The sequence below is a fragment of the Vigna umbellata genome, chromosome 6 (genome assembly GCF_029865625.1).
Source record: "Vigna umbellata cultivar VRB3 chromosome 6, Vumbellata_1.0, whole genome shotgun sequence".
NCBI classification, from domain to species: Eukaryota; Viridiplantae; Streptophyta; class Magnoliopsida; order Fabales; family Fabaceae; genus Vigna; species Vigna umbellata.
In genome coordinates this window covers 22,512,717-22,536,004 of record NC_142170.1, presented here as the reverse complement: position 1 = coordinate 22,536,004, position 23,288 = coordinate 22,512,717, and the positions used below count along the sequence as shown (strand labels likewise).

General features: G+C 33.3%; 1 protein-coding gene across 1 annotated transcript; it reads right to left on the bottom strand.

Annotated features, from left to right (window-relative positions):
* Positions 1–22,342: 22,342 nt before the first annotated feature.
* On the bottom strand, positions 22,343–23,040 carry LOC148196995 (uncharacterized). Its single transcript, XM_088093567.1, is given in 2 exon segments — positions 22,343–22,515; positions 22,518–23,040. Coding segments are annotated over 2 exon segments (696 nt in total).
* Positions 23,041–23,288: the final 248 nt, after the last annotated feature.

Sequence of the window (23,288 nt, the reverse complement as noted above, 5' to 3'; positions counted from 1 at the left end):
TTTTTAATTTTGTGCAAGCTTTCAAAATATATTAATGTTGATATAGTAAAAGAATTTTTAATATATTTTAAAATATAAATATAACTTTTATCATGTATATTTTGAAGATTCAACATTGAAATAACATAAACAGTTCAACGCAAAAACCAAATTCACAATTTCATTGCACATTTACGCCTAAAAGTGATAGGTAATGCTCTTTTTGAAAATTCTCAATTAAGTTAGTCGCAGTGAGATAATGATCACTCGTTTGGTTGAGATCTCTATGGTTGAAGTTTTAAAAAAATATGTCATCACTACAAAATAAATATGTATATTGTGACAATTTTAATAAGACGATTGTTTAAAATTATTGTTATATAGTCTACAAGACAGGTGACAGGATCCAAGCGATGAATATGATGTCCTAGATGGATTTGACGGAGGAAGATTCACCTATAAGAGACTCTCTGGCGCTTAAATCCGTAAATAATAAAAATTTATAGTTTCTAGGTCCATGAAATCTGTTATAAAATAGAGAGTATAAAAGAATATCAATAAATAATAAAAGCTTATTGTATGTGTTAAAATAGCAATAATATACTATTGAACCAGATTAATCATATATGTTGATATATTGTGTAAAAGGATACCTTTGATATTAATATATCATATAATCAAACTATCGAGATTTGAGAATATATTCGGTTAATATATAGTAGTAAAATTAACAAATATCCATGTTAAAATTATTTAGTTAATGTGTAGGTCAATAAAGTTGAATAGGCATTGTTGGATCATGTTTTTTAGTATATTAGTAGGACTAGATAAATACATTATATTTTACAATATAATACGACAATTGAAAAAATGTCATAGTTTACATGTAAAATATGACATTTTTATCTAATATTTTTAAAATGGTCATATTTTACATGTAAAATATAGGTGTTTTCAATTTTCATTTCTTAATGATCCAAATTGCATCAATCAATTGATATATGTTTGAAAATTTTCCTTAAATTGAAACTCTAGTCATTTTTCAAACACGCGTAACCCACTTTTCTCCATTTCAAAATTTTCACAAATTAAAAATTTGGATACCCTTTTCTAACGCACGTAACCCACTTTTCTCCATAGTTTCATGGTGCTCCCCGCATTCCAAAAATGGAAACATAAATCCTTAATCCATGAACAAAGCTCGCTTCCCCTTATCTCACATCACTATGATAAGCTTGTAGCGTGCGCCACTCTCATTGAGAAGCTTCGAGAGCTCAATGCCAATTTTAGAGTGAAGCACTTCTTCAACTTAGGTTGTGGGGTTGCTAGGGTTTTGGTATTGATGTGACCCATCATTCCTAGTTAAATGCATGGTTGTTGTCGAGCAAGACCACGTTGATAATGTAGACATTAATGTTATTAAATTAATACTATTTTTCCAATACTACTTTAGTATTGCTTTTGTGAGAATAATTTATTATCACTTGGATAATTGATTATTCCAAAATCATTAGAAATATTTTTGTATAAGCTTTTTTTTTCTTATCCTCTTTTGCTTACTTGTTATTATTCAAAGTAAGTTTTTTGACTTGTGTTAAGATGTTCGCAAGTATCGTATTCCAAATGACTCATGACACTAAACAGTTGTGTAATTGCTTAACTAATTAAGACTTAAGAAGAACAATTTTTGGGTTTTTGAATGCAAAACAAGAAAGTAAATATGAATGCAAATTGATCAATTGAGGCTAAACACTAGAATGAATGAATGAAGTTGAAAATATGAGATGACTATGTTGTGGGGGTTCAGATTTCACCAAGTTTCCTCTCATGCATGATGAATTCATCTTCTTCATTAATGTTAATATCACTTTCTAAATTACTTAAAATCTGATGTCTCGGCGAAGAAAGTCTATCCTTAATTACTAGTTTACAATGTTTTGTCTCCCTAGCAATTAATTCTGCATTACGTACGCACAGAAGCTTAAGATAACCAAAACTCATATCCCTATGTCTAGGCAATACTGCTTTTGGGAGCAATTCTCCAGATCTAGGTTTCCCCGTATGTGTCCATATCACGAAAACCAATAATCATGCCATGAATGAGTTAAACATAACAAGCATTGAGCAAAGAATAACCCTAACAATTAATGAAAGAAGCATAAATAAATAAGAATCGATTCAAATACATGAGAGTTTAGAGGTTACATCTTCCCCAACAACAAATTGAATTTAGTTCCCCATTGTCATGGGGAAACTAAATGAACAATGGAATGAAAGAGATAGAAAAACCCTAGAAAGAGAAGAGAAGAGTTGTCACATCCCCAAATCTACCCTCAAGGGGTGAAAAATGTGTTTCTGTGCTCAAGCCATCAAAAGATACAATCCCTAGGACGTCCAAGTCCTTAAATAGATCAAAATAATAACAAAAAACAGGTCCAAGTCCACGTTGTTGGCGCTCAGCACCTCACTTAGGGCGCCCAGGCGGTGTGCGGGAAAAAACTGGCGCTCAAGGCCCCTAAGGAGTGCTCAGCCTTGACTGGCGCTTAGGGCCCCTAAAGGGGCGCTCAGCCTTGACTTCCTGGCGCTCAAGGCCCTTGAGGGGGCCCTCAGCTTCAGCTTGACTTTTCTGCACTGCATTTTTTTCTCTTTTTCTGCATTCCAACTCCTTGATACTTTAACTCCTCTTTCAAATCATTCCAATAACCTACAAAATCAAGGAAATTTAGTGATAAAATCATTAAGTATACCCTCTACTCACTTATTCACAAAACTAAACTAAAAACATGAGTTCAAGCAAGCTTCTAAGTCAACAAGGGTGCGTTTAACATCAAAATTATTATCACAGATAACGGTATTTTCTACCATTATCAACTTGTTAAAGAAATTTTTCAAGAGTATATTTTTTAAAAAAAAGAAGTGATTTTTAACGCAAAACCAATTCACCCCCTCTTGGTATTGTCCACGCTCTAAATATTCCATTGCATATTTTTCAGTAGTTAGTATCAAAGCTTGCTTTGATAGTTTTTCAAAAAGTTTATGAAAATGGTTGGACAACATCAACAAACCCCCACTTTTTACTGATGATAACTATGCATTCTAGAAAGTTATAATGCATATTTTTTTAGGTCTATTTATAGGAGTGTTTGGGAAACTATTTTAAATGGACCCATTGTTAGAGTAGCTACAACGGAATGGTTAGCCTGAGACAACAAACCAAGAGGGGGGATGAATTGGTCTTTAATAAAAATGTGTGTCTTTTAAATTTCTACTCAATTAAACTTACTAAGCAAATAATAATAACAAATAAAGAGAGTAAGGTTGAGAGAAATTTACATAGATGATTTTATCCTGGTTCGGATTTGACAATCCTACGTCCAGTCGCCTATTTCAAAACAAGATAAACAGTTCACTAATCACAAAACAATTGCAAACTACAATTACACAAATACAATTTGTAATAGTTTAGAAAACACCTCTCTTGAAGACATAAGAGATGAGACACACTTCTCTTAAACACACCAAGGGACGAACACCTCCTCCGAATACTTCACGAAGGATGAACACCTCCTTTGAATCTTCACAAAGGATGAACACTTCCTCCGAATACTTCACGAACGATGACTTCCTCTTCCAAACACCTCCTTAGATGCACCAAGGATGAACCGGCTATTCCTCTGTCACCATAGCAGCACTCACCAGCTCCACAGATAAGAGTTTCTCAAGTCGAACAAGAACACATAAGTCTCAAAGGTTTGTGAGTATTAGAGCCTAAGGGAAGAGTTGTTGTTGAAGGAAAAAAAGAGTCCATTTATAGACTTAAGCAAAGATTAATCGATTAATCTACTTGTTAATCGATTAGCTAATCGATTAAATGGTAGTTTATTCTATTATTCTAGAGACAGTTTGAGTTTTCAGCTTTTACTATGATTAATCGATTAATACTAGGTTTAATCGGTTAATACAGTGTGTTTTTGACTTTGAACATAAATTTAATAATTCAAAGATACATGGAATCAAAACCAGTAAGAAACTAAGTCCTAGACACTAAATTACAATTATTACAAAAGCTTTTCATCTGAATACAAGTCTTCAAAAGATCTTCTTGAATCTTGATTTTTCTTGACTTTATTTGGGCATCATCAAAACTTCATCTTCATCATTTTCCTAACATTCTCCCCTTTTTTATGATGATCAAAAAGTCCTTTGATTTAAAGCTTTTAGTAATAATCTGGATAAAAACACAACTTATGGAAGAAAAGAATACTAGTGGATTTAATAAACACAAATAAGCTTTAAAAATTTTCTCCCCTTTTTTTATCGTAATTAAAAAGTTGTGTTAGATTTATCTCCCCCTAAAAATAATTAGAAGTAATACTTCCCCTTAAGAAAAACATGTATGCATAAAATTTGGGGAAAGACATGACATATTTTATTGAATTTAAACAAACATTCAAACACACAATATTTAAAGCATACATCCCAAAACATAAGTCATTCTTAGACTAGAGAACCTAAAACTCATCACTACCTCTTTACTTGATTCATCTTTATCTAAATAGCAAGAGGTTCTCATAAGAGTAGATGCTTCCTTTGCTTTGTCCATTTCAAACTTCTTAAGAATTTCTCTACAGTACTTAGTTTAAGAAATTAACGTACCTTCTTTCATTTGCTTAATTTGAAGGCCGATGAAGAATGTTAATTCTCCTATCATAGACATTTCAAATTCACCCTGCTTAGTCTTAGCAAATTTCTCACAAAGATATTTATTAGATGATCCAAAAATAATATCAACATATACTTGAATGATCAAAATATGTTTTCCTCTATTAAAATCATTTACTTCAATTTTGTTTACCATTGTTTATGAAAAAATTTAAAAAATTCTTAAATGTTAAACATTAGGTACCCAACTACTTTGTATGGGTCCTTTGGTTAGATTGTAAAATTGAAATCATTTTACAACCCAAACATATCTACCACTTGGAACACCATAATGCTTAATTTTACATTTATTTGAAGTATGACCATTTTTCATACAATAAAAGCATGATACAACACTTGTGTTCCTATAAGTTGTTCCTTTTTCTGTCCAAGTTCTACGGGTTCTATTATTATGTTTATTTTTAATTTTAGGAACATACTTATTTTTATCAACCTTTTTACTTTCTACATTAATTTTGCTACATTCACCTAAGGTTGTTTGTTCTAGTAGTTTCTCAAAATTTTCACAAGATGCACATTCATCACTACTAGTAAATTTACCCTTTTCATAAAATAAAATTTTATTTTTTAATCTTTATTTTCTTCAAAAATATTTTCAAAATTTAAACAGATGTTTGCTTCTTCATCAAAATTGCTCAAGTCATAAATTGTTTCGTTGTCATCGTCCCATGCAATGTAGGCTTTCTATTTCTTGAAAATTTCTTTTCTTTCTTTTCTTCACTCTTATTTTGATTTGGGCAGTCAACTTTTAAGTGCCCCCTTTCTCCGCAACCATAGCATCTATAGTATGAGGAAGATTCTTGGTTTTCTCTCTTTTCGTATTTACATCTTCCTTTGCCTTTTGACTTCATGAACCTATTGAGCCTTTTGATTACGTGACTCAAATTTTCTTCATCATCTGAGTGTTCATCTTCTATTTTTTGCTTTTGCTCCTTTCTACCTCATATTTGAAAGCTAGAGTCTTTTTATTAGTTTTTGCTTCATCTTCATCTAGTCATCCAAGGTCAAGTTCATACTTTGTCAACTTTCCAAATAATGCCGCCATAGTCATTGTGTTGAGATTTTGTGACTCCGAAATTGCAATCACTTTGGTTGCCAAGACCTGTCTAAAGATTTTAAAATTTTTATATTAAACTCATCAGTTTCGAAAGACTTACCTAGTCCAATGAGGTGATTTACCATGTTGGTGAAGCATTTCTAAAAATTTGATATTGTTTCTCCTTGCTTCATCCTGAACATTTCGTATTCATGGATTAAGGTATTCTTTCTAGCTCTATTTACATCATATGTACCTTTGTGGGTTACTCTCAGCAATTCCCACATTTCTTGTGCAGTCTTACAAACAGAATCCTGTAAAATTTTAAAATCAAGCACCTTAGATTGTCAAGCTATCAATTTTTACAAAAATCCTGTAAAAATTCTATAAGAATAACTATCAAATCAAGCTTTAGTACCAATTGTCAAAGTGGCTATAGTGGAATGATTAACATGGGATAAGAAACCAAGAGGGGGGTGAATTGGTCTTTAATAAAAACGTGTGCCTTTTAAATTTCTACTCAATTAAACTTACTAAGAAAATAATAATAACAAATAAAGAGAGTAAGGTTGAAAGAAATTTGTACAGATGATTTTATCCTGGTTTGGATTTACCAATCCTACGTCCAGTCGTTTATCTCAAAATAAGATAAAAAATTCACTAATCACAAAACAATTACAAACTAAAATCACATAGATACAATTTGTAATAGTTTAGAAAACACCTCTCTTGAAGCCACAAGAGATGAGACACACTTCCCTTAAACACACCAAGGGACGAACACGTCCTCCGAATACTTCACGAAGGATGAACACCTCCTTTGAATCTTCATAAAAGATGAACACTTCCTCTGAATACCTCATGAAGGATGACTTTCCTCTTCCAAACACCTCCTTAGATGCACCAAGGATGAACCGATTATTCCTCTATCACCGTAGCAACACTTCATAAGTTCCATAGATGAGAGTTTCTAAAGCCGAAAAAGAACACACAAGTCTCAAAGGTTTCTGAGTATTAGAGCATAAGGGAAGAGTTGTTGTTGAAGGAAAAAGAGAGTCCATTTATAGAATCAAGCAAAGATTCTTCCATTCTTCGTTTTCTGTCATTTGACGCTTTTAATCGATTAACTAATCGATTAAAATAAGTGCAACGGCTAGTTTAACGGCTAGAAAACTCCAACGGTCAAACTTAATCGATTAATCTACTTGTTAATCGATTAGCTAATAGATTAAATGGTAGTTTAATCTATTATTCCAGAGACAATTTGAGTTTTCAGCTTTTACTATGATTAATCGATTAATTGATTAATACAATGTGTTTTTGACTTTGAACATAAATTTAATAATTCAAAGATACATGGAATCAAAACCAGTAAGAAACTAAGTCCTAGACACTAAATTACAATTATTACAAAAGCTTTTCATCTGAATACAAGTCTTCAAAAGATCTTCTTGAATCTTGATTTTTCTTGACTTTATTTGGGCATCATCAAAACTTCATCTTCATCATATTGCTAACACCCATAGTTCTGACTATTGTTATAAATGATATGTAGGCGAGAGTAGTTTGATGTAAGAACTTGCAACATAATCTTTTTTTTTCTTTGGTTTTAAATGAGTTTTATCGGATCTCAGTTTGCAATATAGCTCAGCAAATGTGGAAAATTCTTCGTGTTACTGACGAAGGAACTGGCGAAGTGAAATGTGCAAAGAACACCCTCACACATGAATATGAGATGATTCAAATGCAACAGGGTGAAACCATTATTGACGTACAAAATCATTTCACACATATTGTCAACCATATCTTTAGATTAGGTAAAAACTTTTGATATTGATGAGCTGAATATTAAGAATTTGAAATCTTTGAACAAAACTTGGCAGCCAGAGGTTACTTCGATCACCGAGTCTCAAAATTTGGTGTCCATGTCAATGCCAGTGCTCTTTGGAAAATTGAGAGAACATGATCCTTAATTGAGCAAATTAAGTGTTGAAGAGCACCAAGGAAAGAAGAAGACGTTGTCATTTAAAAATGAAGTTTCAATTGGTAAAATTCAAAAAAGAATAAGGAATCTGAAGATGACAATTTGAATCTAATTGTAAAAAGATTCATCAAGTCCTTGAAGTCCAAAGGAAAAGGCAAGTTCGTTATTGAGAAAAACGAGATCAAAGGTTCATTTTCAAAATACAAGTGCTATAGTGGTGGTGAGAAGGGGCATGTAAGAGCTAACTACCCAAACAACCAAAAGAGTGAGGAAAAGAAAGAAAATAGATCTTACAAAAAGAATAAGGCGTACATCGCTTAGGATGACAACAACTCAAGTTCATTTACCTCAAAGAGAATCTTATGGGGAAGCCAATTTGTGCTGAATGACAAACAATGAGGACAATACAAGCCAAGTAAGCAATTCTAGTTATAATGATGGTGAAATTGATTTACAAAAGGCGTTTCTAGAATTACTTGATGAATCTGAACAACTATACGCTCCTCATGAAAAATTAAAGCAAGATTTTAAAGAATTGCAGCTCAAGTAGGAAAAAGTTTTAGATGAAGAAGTTATTTCAAAAAAAATAAATTTTTAATATATAAATGAAAGAGGCCACGGTTATTAAACCTCTTGTTGAATGTCTTTGTTGTAAAATCCATATGTTTGATATTGATATTTTAGAAAATCTACTTAAGTAGGCTACAAAAATTAAATCTATTGAAGAACATGTAGCAGATAAAAGGATTTCTAAAAATAAAAATATATTTATAAAGAAAAACTTAATTAAAAGAACTCATAGAGTTTGGGTTGAAAAGGTATTATTTTAAATTCAAAAGTGTCTTACATTACTTGTTTTTATTGTATGAAATAGGGACATACCTCTAACAAGTGCAATATAAAGCATTATGATATTCCTTGTGGAAAATATGCTTATGTAAGAGTCATGAAATGATTTTCCCATATTATTAACCCCAAGGACCCATAAAAATTATTGAGGACCTAATATAGGCTTGTTTCCTTTGCTTTGTAGGGATCTTCAAAGTCCAAAAAGTCTATATGGTATCTTAATAGTGGATGTTCAAGACATATGACTTGTGATAAGAAGACATTTGTCAGATTTTAGAAAAAGGAATAAGGCTCTATCACCTATGGGGACAATAATAAAGGAAAAATCCTCATAACTAGAGAAATTGGAGGGGAGGATACTTTAACCATAAAAGATATGATATATGTTGAAGGATTGAAGCATAATCTTCTAAGCATAAGTTAGTCATGCATCAAACACCTAAAGGTGACCTTTGAAAGTGATCACTACATTATTTATCATAAAAATTCTTCTGAAATTGCATTAAAAGGTTTAAGGCATAATATTATTTATTTGATTGATATTGAAAGTGCATATAGAAATAAATAACATGTTTAGTTGCAAAGGAAGAAAATCCATGATTGTGGAATAAAAGGGCTGCTCAAATTCATATGCAGCTCTTGAATAAGTTGATCTAAGGACATAATAATTGGTTTGCCAAAACTGAAGTTTGAAAAAGGCAAACTATATGCAGCATGTCAAAAAGAAAAGCAAGTTAAACTTTTTTTCCTTCAAAAAAATGTAATTTCTACTTTAAAACCTTTAGAACTATTGTACATGGATTTATTTGGTCCTTCAACGATAAAAAGTTTTGGTGGCAATTATTATGCTCTTGCAATTATATATGTCTATTCAAGGTACAAATTAACTTTCTTTCTAACCTTTCGAAGCCTTTAAGACCTTTGTCAAAAGAGTTCAAATATGAAAAGGATTTTAACAAAAAAAATTTGACAAGTGATCATGGAGGAGAATTTCAAAATGAATTTTTTGAAAAGTTTTGTGAAGAGCATGGTATTATACATAATTTTTCTGCTCCTAGAACTCCTCAACAAAATGAGGTTGTTAAAAGGAAAAATAGATCATTGGAAGAACTTCCTAGGAACTTCCTAAATATTTTTGGGCGATGTTGTGAGCAATGCATTTTATGTACTAAATAGGATGCTCATTAGACTTGTTTGTTATAAATGCTTTTTATTAAATAGTGGAAAAGTAAACTTGGCAAAAATTGATTCAAAAGCTAATGAAGCAATATTTCTAGGATATTCTCTTTCAAGTAAAACTTATAGAGTCTTTAATAGGAGGACATTAATAATTGAAGAATTTATGCATGTTGTCTTTGATGAAATTGTGGACCTTGAGGAGAACCCTCTTGGGTCAAATAGACCACTTGCAAGTGATGAAGATTATTTAACGGAAGCATTTGAAAAGATGTACATAACTAATAATCCTCCTTTGTAACAAGATGTTCCTAAAAGATTTCAAGAGCTTCATGGATTATCAATGAATAATATCATAGGAGACATCTCAAAAGGGATAACTATTAGACGAAACTTAAATAATTTTTGTATGACACTGGCTTTTTTCTCTCACATAGAACCCAAGAATATTGGTGAAGCTCTCCAAGATGACAAGTGGTTTGTTGCATTGTAAGAAGAGCTAAATCAGTTTAAAAGGAATGATGTTTGGGACCTCATTCCTAGAGAACAAAAGCATTAAGTTATTGAAACAAAATGGGTGTTCCGAAACAAACTGGATGAGGATGGTCATATTATATAAAACAAAGACAAACTTGTTGCAAAAGGATATTTTCGAAGGTATTGACTATGATGAAACTTATGCTCATGTTGCAAGGATAAAAGTTATACACTTACTTTTTTATTATGCATCTCTTATGAAATTTAAACTATCTCAAATGGATGTTAAGAGTGTTTTCTTAAATGGTTCTATCAAAGAAGATGTCTATGTTGAGCAACCTCCTAAATTTTTAACATTATAAATATCTAAAAACATATTTACAAACTCAAGAAACCATTGTATGGACTCAAAGAAGCTCCTAGGTGTTGGTATGAAGGACTAAGTAATCACTAGTACAAAAATCGCATACAACGTCGAATATTTTGGGCTTTTAACGACGAATTCGCGAAAGACGTCATGTCAGGAGACGTTAAATTTACGTCAAATTTAAAAAATTCGACGTTAAATTAACATCGAATTTTTTTAATATATGACGTTAACTTAACCTCAAATTTTGTCAATAATCAACATTAATCAATTGTTTTTGTTTTAATTAATTGTGATCCTTTTTTACAACTCTACGAGACCTGAAAAGCAAAAAAAAAACAACAAATTTCAATTTTTGGTATTTTATAAAGCATGAACTATGAACGTGTAGTGTAGTATCAACAACAAACAACAATAATCAACAACAAACAAGTTCAATCAAACAACAACAACAAACAAGTTCAACTAAACAACAAGAACAAACAAGTTCAACAAAAAAAATTAACAAACAAGTTCAACAAATAAGTTCTTCAAAATGAAAACGAAAACGAAAACTAACCTTCAAAAGGTGGGTTCATCGGAATAAAGTTTCGTCACAGTGAGAGAAAGTAGAATGCGCCTATGAAGGACAAGAGCACAAAAATAATCGGTTAAAACAAACAAAAATCATACATAAAGTAATTAATTAACATGCAGTTGTATCAAATTAAAGAAAGATTACATGTGATGCTTGTCAAACTTCGTTCGAGAAAAGTTTGAGAAGAGAAGAGGGTATTGCGCGCTAAGATAAAGTGAGTGAATTTTCAATCTCCCGCTTAAATTTTTATTGAATTCACTAACCTTTTGATGTCGAATTACAATTCTAAACGACGTTTAATAATTGCATTTATTTACAAAAATGTCACCGCTCATTTTTAACGTTGGTTATTCCGTGGTTGGACGATGAACGCGTGACGTTATACGCTATTTTTGTACTAGTGAATTATCTGTTAGAAAATGACTTTTCTAATGGAAAAATTGATTAAACCCTGTTTATAAAAAGAGTAGGAGAACATATCCAATTAATTCAAGTATATGTTGATGACATAATCTTTGGATCTACTGATAGTTCTATGTGTGAAGGGTTTCCAAGCATTATGAAGGGAGAATTTGAGATATCAATGATATGATAATTGACATTCTTTCTTGGCCTCCAAATTAAACAAATGAAAGGTGATACCTTCATCTCTCAAACTAAGTATTACAAAGAAATACTTAAGAAATTTCGAATGGATACAGTTAAAGAGGCAAACACGCCTATGGCTACCTCTTGCTATTTGGACAAAAATGAATCAGGAACTCAAGTAAATCAAATCATGTTTAGAGGTATGATTGGTTCTCTTCTCTATCTTACCGCTAGAAGACCTGATATTATGCAGAGTGTATGTGTTTGTGCTAGATACCAATATGTCCTAAGGAATATCACCTAGTAGCAATTCAGCGTATATTAACATATCTTAAAGAAACTAATTAGCAGATATCTTCATCAAAGCATTACCTAAGGAAAGATTTTTGAGCTTATAAGAACTTAAGAGTGTTAGATATGTCTTAGGACACAAAATTAGCCAATTTTTGCAATTTTTGAAAATTAACGCTTAATAATCGATTATCCCAAGTTGATAATCAATTATCTCCAAGTATTAGGAAATAGTGTTTCAATAATAATCGATTATCACATCTGATAATCGATTATCTTATGTTATCTGCCAACATGCTTTTTTCATTGCTAGAATATTTGATTATCTTGGATTAATAATCGATGTTCTCTAACATCTGGGTAACAATTTTGAAACAATAATGGATTATCATAAATGATAATTGATAATCATGGGTTACTGTGTGACTTTAAGTGAAAAACAATACATTATAACGATCATAAACATCTAGAAACGACTAGATTCTCTTTAAATTATTCGTTAGGAACTGGTTAGAATATTTATATGACACTATAAATGATTATTTCTCTCTACACCCTTTCCTTGAACTTTCTTGTGATCCTTTACATTCATTCTTTTATTGTTATCCAACCTCTGCCATCCAAACCCTTTCTTCCTTCATGGTTGAACCATCTAGACAAAAAATACCTACAATAATAAGGAGTCACATTATTGATCCTACTCTTGCACCGGTTGTGAGACTCGCAAACCTTGAAGGTTAAGTATCTTATCCAAAAAAATGACATGAATTCATTAATTTTTATAAGGAGAGAAAACTAGTGGCACCAAAATTTATCAATGTCAACTAGTTTTCATACAATTGACTTCAGTTCCAATATCTTCTACGGAATCAAGATTGCAACATTTTGTGAAACTAAAAGGTGCTTATTGCGCATATTTAGTTTGGGTATTCTTCTTTAATTTCAAAGAGGTGACGTTGCTCGCATAATGGTTAAAGGGGTCAATATTATTCTTGACAATAGAATTTGTACAAATGTGGCTCACTTGCCTATTAGGGAAGATGCAGTTAAAGTGCATCTTGGTGTTGAATGTTTCAATCTAATCCTTTCTTATCGATCCTTCCTCCAAAACCCATAGGCTCACTTGCCTATTAGAGAAGATGTAGTTAAAGTGCATCTTTGTGCTGAAGGTTTGAATCTAATCCTTTCCTATCAATCCTTCCTCCAAAACCCACAGCCCATTGAGTGCAAGTAAATACCAATGAGTGGCCTCAAGATGGATGAATGCCTCATCCACTATCTCATTGTTTGGATTCCTTCTTCTCGTACCACAAACCGTGCTCAATGTTTTGAGCAACATCTTTTTATCATATATGGGCTACTCAAAAACATCATTATTGATTGACCTAATCTCATCCTTGACATGATGCTCAAAGGCAACAGGTATCCTACCTATAACCTCTCATGCGTCTTGCTTATCTCTTGCATCTGTGAGTACAAACGGGTGAGCATTGAAGGAGAAAATGTCTCACAAACCTTGCCAACACATGAGATTGGCCAGCTAGCCTTAAGACACATGAGTTTTATTCCCCAAGGACACACTTTCAAACCTTCATCAACAAAGGGGATGCAGTTGTTGATGAAGACGACAAAGATACTCTCATGCCTGATCCTACAAACTTTATTGGACAATCCCAAGCTCTTGCAAGCTTCTCTTCTTCTATGGAAGAAAATGTTGCTACTCTAACCAAAAGAATAGAGGAGATGTACAACCTTCAAACACAAAGGCATAAAAATTACTTAATCTCCATATTTCTCAACATTACCATGTTTGTGGTGTCGTTTCTTATAAGGATCTTCTAAATGATTGGCCAAATATATTGAGGGGGAGCTTCTATTTAGTGCAGAGCACTTGTTTACGGGGAGTTTCTCTATTTTTTTTATTATGATGAAAAAAAGGGAGAAGGAGAATATACAATTTAAAAGCATTCTCATATTGTTACTCTAATGTTAAATCTTTTTGTCTAAGTTGCAAACATGCAGGTACTAACAAAAGCTTTAAACAAGAATTTTGATCATAATAAAAAAGGGGAAGATTGTTAGCAATAAATTGATGCAAGGTTTAAAAAGATTTTGATGGTGAAGTGCACAAAGACTTGGAGCAACAATTATATGCTTGGATGAATTTCTATTAAAGATTTTGTTTTATTTAAGGTTGTAATAGTTATGTCTTTAGAGTAGTGAACTCATATGGATAAATGAAATACTCTATTTTCAGAATGTTTGTTGGAATAATCGATTGTCACTTAGGATAATTGATTATCCCAAAACATGAGGCATTAAAGCTTGAGTTGTCAAAAGACTTGCTCATACATTAAATATTGATTTCTCTTCCTTCATATTTTGGTCAGTTTAAGATATCTTATAATTGATAACATGACAAATGATCTCTTAATAAGCTCATTCCATACTACAAGCAAGAAAAGGAAAGGATGAAGCAAGAAAAGATAACAAATGGTCATTTTGTGAGCACCTTTAACAACAAGGGAAAGAGAAGGAAAACTAAGGATCCTAAGAATAAAGTTGTTAAGGGTCTAGCACAAAGAAAAAAAATCAAGGCAAAAGTTGTTTGCTTGGTAGTGAGATTGGAAATGTACAGATGAAATGTACCCAATTTCATGCTTGATGTGTAAAGAAAGGAAAATTTCTTAGTTTGATATGTTCGAAGGTCACTAAAATTTACAATAGTAACTTAGGAGCATTATGATACAAACACATATGTCACATCTCTATAAATATAATTGAATGCCTTAAGTCAAATGGGCGATTGGATTCCATCAACTTCATAAGCCTTGATATTTGTATTGAATGCATTAAAGTTAAACAAGTCAAAAGCAAATGAAAAAAGTCTTCATTTTTGGACGATGTTCAAATCATTTAAGGTTGAAGTTGAAAATCAACTCAACAAAAATAATTAAGACTATTATATTTGATCGTTGTGGTGAATACTATGGTAGATATGACAATTGAGGTGAAGAATGTACGATACCTTTCGCCAAGTACCTTGAGGAATGTTAAATTGTTCCATAGTACACCATGCCAGGGTCACCTAATTAACATGAATGGTGTGAGTGAAAGATGAAACATGACTCTTAAGTATATGGTAATGAACATGATTTGTCACATTACCTTGCCCTAGTCACTCCTAGGAAAGACATAAGACTACAACTTACATTTTAAATAGTGTCAACCAAGGTTTTTGCCTAAACACATTGAAAGTTTTGGGTTGGATGAAAGCCTAATTTGAATCATGTTTTGTGCTTTTGGATGTGTAGCTAAAGCAAGGCCTTAAAAGTCAAATAAAAAGAAATTTGACTCCTAGAGAATAAGAACCTACCTTATTGGTTATTGTGAAAGATACATGACTTTAAATTTTACGATCTTAAATTAAAGACAAATTTATGGCAAGAACTGCCACATTCTTTGAGGATATTCAGTTTCGGGAGAACAACAAGGTTAGAGACATTGTCTTAGTGGAAGATTTGATAACAATTCAAAAAGTTGAGTCATATAGTTGCTTTTGATAAAGCAAGTTTGAAACCTCTACAAAATATTACCACTTAAGATAATATGGTTGTTCATGAAGAGCATGCTCAAGATCAAACTCGAGATCTTAAAGAACCTATGCTTCATGAGCTAGTAGCTTTGTAGAGATCCACAAAAAGAAAGGAATAAATTTTATTCTAAATGATTATATGGTATTTCTCCAAGAACATGAGAAAAATAATGGAATTATGGAAGATGACCTTGTCAACTTCTATCAAGCCATGTAGGATTCCAACTTGGAAAAGTGGATTAAAGTAATGAGTCAGGAATATAAGTGTATGCAAGACAACAAGGTTTAGGAACTTGATAAGTGTGATAAATACTTATTATTAATGCTTATTTTTACCCTTAAATTTGTATTTATTCATGATTTATGTGTTCTCCTCATGGGATGTAATATTTTCTTGTTTTGTTCATGTTTTAGGTTAGTTGGTCTATTTTAGATTATTGAGCAAGAAAGTGAAAATTTAATTAGGATTGAAGTTTGATGCTAGGATCTTCTCGTTTAGCCATAGTTTGTTCGCTCATCCAAGAAGAAAGATACTCGGTTAGTGTATTTCTTGCTCAGTGAGCATGATCAGTTAATACCAAAACAGTTGATTTTTTGCCTAGCAAATGCATATTGCTCGCCTAATGAAAGGTTAATTTCTAAAAGTTTTTATTTATTAAAGAAAGAAAGAAAAAAAAAGGCAGTTCTGGTTGTGGAAACATGAAGAAACTCAAGAATTGATCAAAGGCTACTCCAACGCATTAAGACATTGTTCTTCCATCAATTTCCATCAAATTTGTATGTTTTAGATGATTAAGAGTAGTAAACTCCATGTTCATTAAGATTGGATATAATGTACTCAAACTAATGTAAAGTTCTTGTCCAATAGAATCTTTGTTCGTTCATATGCTTTATATTGAATTTAATGTTTATGTTTAGAAATTTTATGCATATGAATGTTTCTAGTTACTAAGAAATGATTTGGAACATGGAAATAGATAAAACACCAAAGAGAATTGGTTCTAGAAATGGTTTCAATTTCTCATGGACATTCTAGATATCTGAACTTAAAGCAAATTGAATGTTAAATGAACTAAAGAATTATTAATTTAGCATATTGATTTAGAACTTTTTCCTAAGGAATTAAGATGTGTAAGCTTTTGATATGAATGTTTCAGTGAAATAGAGATAATTTGTATAGAGTATTTACATAATTTGATTCATGAAATTGTTAAGACTTTGGTAAGTGTACCAAATCGTTTCAAGTAATAAACCGGTAAGACTGGATATCGTTTCCTAAGAGACTCGTGTCACCAAATAATCGTGTAATTTCCAACTAACTTAGACTAAAGAATGATTCCACAATTTGGGTTTTTGTGCAATTAAAGTAAACATTCAACATAAATGATAAAAGTGATCTTAGATACTCAAACACTTGGAAATGGAAGGATTAGAAATGATATGGAATGGTATTGTTGGGGGTATGATTTCACCTACTTCACTCTTATGTATGGTAACTCACTTCCTCTTCATTAATATGCCAATGTCAATCTACTAATTTACTCAAACCCAATCCCTTGGTAGAGAGAGTCTAGACTTCCTCATTAGGCTCCAATCCCTTGGAAACCCTAACAATTATTTCTGCATTAAGAATTGAGATTTAAGACAACCAAAGGTCCTAGTTCTATCCCTAGATACTATTTCCTTTAGGTGTTTAATCCAAGTCTAGATTTACCTAACATTTCCCAATATCAAGCAAACTCCAAAATCATGTCATGGGTAAGCATTAAGAAAAAGAATTAAACACTAATAATCAATGAAAGAGGCATATATTCATTCAAAACAGAGTAATTTACATAAGAGTTTAGTGGCTACATCAATCCCCCAACAACAATGAAATTATCTCTCCATGAATGGAGAACTCAAGCTTACAACAATGGTGGAAATTGAAGAAGGAAGAAGACTCATGGATGAAGAAGGATTGTTCCCACAGCTCCTAGCTCGCCTCCAAGAGCTCCAAATGAGAGAAGTCATGTTTGGGTAGCAAAAGATGTCAAGCTCTTCGCACCTCTGAGTTAAATAGGGCAAATCTGCCCTACCAACAAAGTTGGCACTCAAGCCCCCAGAAGAGGGGTGCTCAAGCGCACGACAGTCATGATGCACTGACGCTCAAGCCCCCATAAACCAGGGGCGCCCGGGCTAGCTTCAGTAGAATTCTGGTTCTTCATTTTTTGTTGTTTTTCTTTCTTTCCTTGCTTTCTAGTGTCTTCATTTGATGCATAGACTTCTTCCAACTACTTTAAGCACATGAAAGTAGGGATTAGTGATCGAAATATCTCATTAAAGCTTAAGGTGCAACCACTTAACAAACTAAAAGAAAACTAGGATTTACAAGGCAAAAAGTTAAGGAATGGTTGACATTTTCTCTTAATTCATTACTGGAATCATGGTAAAATATGTCATTATCAACTCCCCCATACTTAGAACCTTGCTTGTCCTCAAGAAAAAGGTATCTGGCTCCAACACAAAACATATTTTCACAGACATAGCAGAATTCACAACACTTGCTTAACTTGGAACGACTAGAAATGTGTATAGATTAGCCTTCCACTGTGCTGCTCACAACATTTTCAATCAATCAAATGCTACAGTTTATAACAGATCAACAGTCATGGCAGAATGCTTTACTTAATTATGTAGAACCAGTCCTCACCCAAGATAGTGTTTCACTTGAATGCACTGGTGTATAAGGATGTGTATCTATCACTCTACTATCACAATGTCACACAAATCAACTTTGCCATTCGTTTCAACCAAATTAAACACATTCACAAACAAGTTAGCATCACAAGGACTTTGATTGGCTTGTAATGTGGCTGGGCTAAGAAAGAAACATGGTTTTTTTGGATAACAAAGCACCTTGAGCTAAGAGATTAAACAATTCAAATCATGCACATAAGTTTCTGTTTTGCTTCACTTAAATTACAACCACTTTCGAACTTATATCCCACCCTTCTTTCATTCCATTCTTTCTCTTTATCTTTTTCTTTCTTCTTTTTCCTCATTTTTCTATCTTTCTATTTTTCTCAATACACCCTTACAGAACAAACTTCCCCAAACTTTAAACCATTCACCTGCAGCAAACATGATTCTTTCATTCAGCTCAAGGTAAGTAAATCAAGGAATTTTCATTAGGCTTGAGGTTTAAGGAGGGAATGCATCTTTCATTAAGGTTCAAGAGGGTTGTATTGGCTTATTTGGCTCAAACATATAAAAGATGTAGAAGAGTAAGATGGCCTTGATCATGTGTAACACCCAAGCAAATGATTCTATTCAGAGAAACTCAAGCAAAGTCAATTGTGATCTAACATGATAGTATTCACAAGAAAAATCTAAGGCACAACATCTCACAAGGTAAACTCAAGGTTCCACAAACTTCATCAAGCAACTGCCAAGAATATTGATCGCAGTTAAACATAAAGCATTCTCAGACTTTTCATGAAGAAAGCAACGACAATTTGAACTAAATTGACCCATCTCAAGCATCATTTCATATTCAAGCATAAGCATCATGGATCAGCATAGTCTATCAAGCCAGATAACTTAAACAACTTAACTAAAATTGAAAAAGAAAAAGTTTCATTCAAGCAAAAGCTAAAACCAAATCAAACTAGCAACCAAAATAAAAGAAAGCAAAATAAAAGGTCTTGTGAAGCTCATGATGTACTCTAGTCACTCATATTTGTAGTGTCATCATCAACAGCCCGTCATCATTGTCAGAATCCTCATTTTCTGCACCATCAGTTTTGGCTCCACCTCCCCCAATAAATTGGGTTGGTCCCCAAGCCATGTTACTTGGGTTGCATATTCCTCTGCTGACATCTCTCTTTGTAGCGACATTTGTTTTTATTCTCATGGAGGTGGATGAAGAAGCCATTTCTACACAAAAGATTGAAAATAAAGTTTGCAAATGTGAGCCCAGAATGTAAGTATGCATTTCTAATAAACAATCATTAGATTGCATGATCACGAGTTCACAAGGTAGAAAGCACACTATATATGCAAGAAAAATTGCAAAACACATATTAGAGCATGAAAAATTTCAAGCAAAACAGAAAACTAGGATTGCTGAAAAATCTGGTCTGTCTCGCCGAGGCTTAGGCGCCCCTAAGCAATGGGGGTTGAGGCGCACGTGGGCCAGAATGCCAGAATTTAAAGTTCAGGCTTGAGCCCCCCTAAGCAAAGGGCGTTGGGGCACCATACCAAAAACTAGTTTTGCGAATTTTGGCTACTCACTCTATGATTTTTGAAACTTGACACTTCTTACTCCTCAATTCAACCCAGATTAACATGTTTTCACTATACAAACTTGATCAAATCCATAAGAAATGAAATTGAGTGCAAGAATGCCAATTTAGGTGCACACTTCCAAATCTTTCTAATTCTACAACTCAAGGCTTCAAATTTTACACTTTAAACATACCTAAACACAACATAACAATTCAAAACATACTCAATCACACTAGAACACATAAAAACATATTGAACAATTCTAAAACTCATCAATTCACAATAACACTCAACATTACACTAGTTAACCATTAACAACACATAAACTACGATTCAAACTAACATGCTCCAAAATAACCAAATTAAACTAAAACATTCTAAAGCAAATTCAAACAATCAAAACACACTCAAATAACAAAATCACACATAAGAAAAGGATAGAAAGCTGGGTTGCCTCCCAGTAAGCGCTTGTTTAAGGTCACTAGCTTGACATATATGGCTATTAAGTTTGATTCTTGATGTTGCTATGCTTCTTTCTTTCATGACACCAACATCCTCTCAGTAGCTTTCTTGTCACCAACTTGATCCTTCTTGAATAGGGAGCCTCAATTTCAAATACTCCATTTATCTTTATATCCTAGATAACCCATAACCTATTCTTGATTCTCACTGGTTTGCCAGGTTTTGGTTCATCTCTTTCCATCACAGGGTTTTGGTGAGCTAGTTTCTTTTCCTTATCTTCTTCTTCTCCCTTCACTTTTGGAGAGAAGCAATTAAGGCTCCTCTTGACCAACTTGGCAGCTTTCCCTGTTAGACTAGTGACTGATAGAAGTTCATCTGTAGCTTTAGGACTAGTATATTTTTTTCGATTTTGTTGTCCAGCTTCAAAGACATTGAATGTTACCTCTCTATCTTGGTCCTTTAATTTCAATATTCACTCTTCCATATGAATGGCAACCTTAGTTGTCTTCATGAAAGGTCTTCCAAGGATGAGTGATATCTCTGCATCTTCCTGGCCATGTCCATAACTACAAAGTCCACTGGAAATTGGAACTCATCTATTTTGATTATCACATCTTCAACTACACCAAATGGATATTTGATAGATCTATCCGCCAATTGAAGTGTCATTCTTGTTGGCTTGGCTTTAAGACCACCAATATTTTTAAGCATGGATAGGGGCATCAAATTGATGCTAGCCCCTAAATCAATAAGAGCTTTCCCTATATCATAGTCTCCAATGGTGCAAGGAATGGTGAAACTCCTTGGATCTTTGTATTTTGGAGGGAGAGTCTTCTACATTATGGCACTACAATTTCCTTGCATTTCAATTGTTTCCTCATCTAAATACTTCTTCTTCTTCTTGTTGATGATTTGCTTCATGTACTTCGTATAAGCAGGAATTTGTTGCAGTATTTCGGTCAATGGCATGGTAATCTAAAGTTGGTCAAATATTTGCTTGAACCGAGCCAATTGTCTCTCATTCTCTTTATTAGAGGGGATTTTCGGATAAGGAAGGTGTTTCACAATCTCTTTTTCTTTTTGATTTTTCTCTTTGTCTTGCTTTTTATTTTCTTTTTCTCCTTCAACGATATCTTCTTCTACTTCTTTTGCTTCTTGATCCTCCTCTTCATTATTTTCCTTCTCTTCTTCTGGCTTTTCTTTTTCTTCTTCTTTTCTCCCAACCTCTTTTCCACTTCTCGTGAATATTACATTACATTCATCCTTAGGGTTGACTTGAGTATTTGCAAAAAATTGTTCACCCTGTTGGTTTGCCAATTGCTTGGCTAACTGAATGACTTGCACTTTCAGATTCTTTATGGATACATCAATATTTTTCTCCTTTTGTATGGACTGTTGCATGAACATTTGCAATGTTTCTTCTAGTTTTGAAGTCCAATCATTCTGAGATGGAAAATATTGAGCAGGTTGAGCAGATTCATATGGATTTCTACTGCTAGAAGCTCCTTGAGCTTGTCTCCACCCTTGATTAGAAGGATTAGGGAAAGGGTTGTTGAAGAAGTTTTGTCGTCCTTGATTCCCCATATAGTTGACTTCTTCAGGTTGGGATGGTTATCTCCACAGAAATCACATCTCATTACCTGATGATGTGGTTGAGCATGAGCTTGCATTACTTGCAACTTCTGAGGTAGCTTGACCATATGTTGAGTCAGGAGCTCCATTTGTTGGGCAAGAAGTTTGTTTTGTGCAAGTAGTGCATCCTGAGCACCAAGTTTATAAACTCCTCTCCTTTGTACTTGTGTTCTCCCATGTTGACTCTGCATGTCAATGGAAGCCATATATTCAATCACCGCAATGGCTTCATCAGCAGTTTTGAACAACACCGAGCCACCAAAAGATGCATCTAGTATCATCTTGGTATGAGGTTGCAAACCATTGCAGAATGTTTGCACTTGCATTTCTAGGCTGAATCAGTGACTGGGAAACTTTCTCAATAAAGCTTTGAATCTTTCCCAGGCTTCACATAATGGTTCATCCACTCCTTGAACGAAAGTGACAATTGCAACCTTTATTTCTATGCTCTTTGATGATGGAAAGAAGCATGCTAGAAATTTATGTTCCACATCCTCCCAACTGGTCAAATTTGATTAAGCTGTGACTAAAGCAAAGCCTTTGCTTTTCCATTCAGAGAAAATGGGAATAGTCTCATATACAATGCTTCTTCTTCCTCCCCCATTACACCTACAGATCCACACAACTCATAGAAAGTGACCAGATGAGCATGAGGGTCTTCATTGTCTAAGCTAGAAAATTGATTTGACCTGATGAGCTGGAGTAGAGCAGGCTTCATTTCTGCCAGCTTCTCACTCATAGTGGGTCTCACAATGCTTGAGAAGTTTCTCAGGCTTATGTAAGTGATTGAGTCCCCTATGGTTCTCCTTAGAGGCGGTCCTACATCAGCCATCCCGTTCACTAAAGAAGTATCAAGAGCTTCTATGTTTTGATTATTAAAAGAAGATAAAGATGAGGATTCTGGGGCAGCTTGTCGACTTATAGCTTGTTGTCTCCTTGTGTCACTATTGTTTCTACAAGCAGTCTTCTCGATCTCAAGGTCGACAAGGAGTGGTTCTGATGATATAATTCTCCTTGTACGGATGTTTCCCTTCATAGACTAAAGAACAACCAAACTCGAGCCACAAGTTAACCCAAAAGTAAAGATAATAATTACAATAAAAACAGAAAATTATACACAAAAGAATAGAGTCTAAATCGGTTAAAAATCACATAAAAGTCTAGTTTTAACACCGAGTCCCCAGCAACTACACCAAAAACTTTTTAAGACTTTGGTAAGTGTACCAAATCATTTCAAGTAATAAACTGGTAAGACCGGATATCGTTTCCTAAGAGACTCGTGTC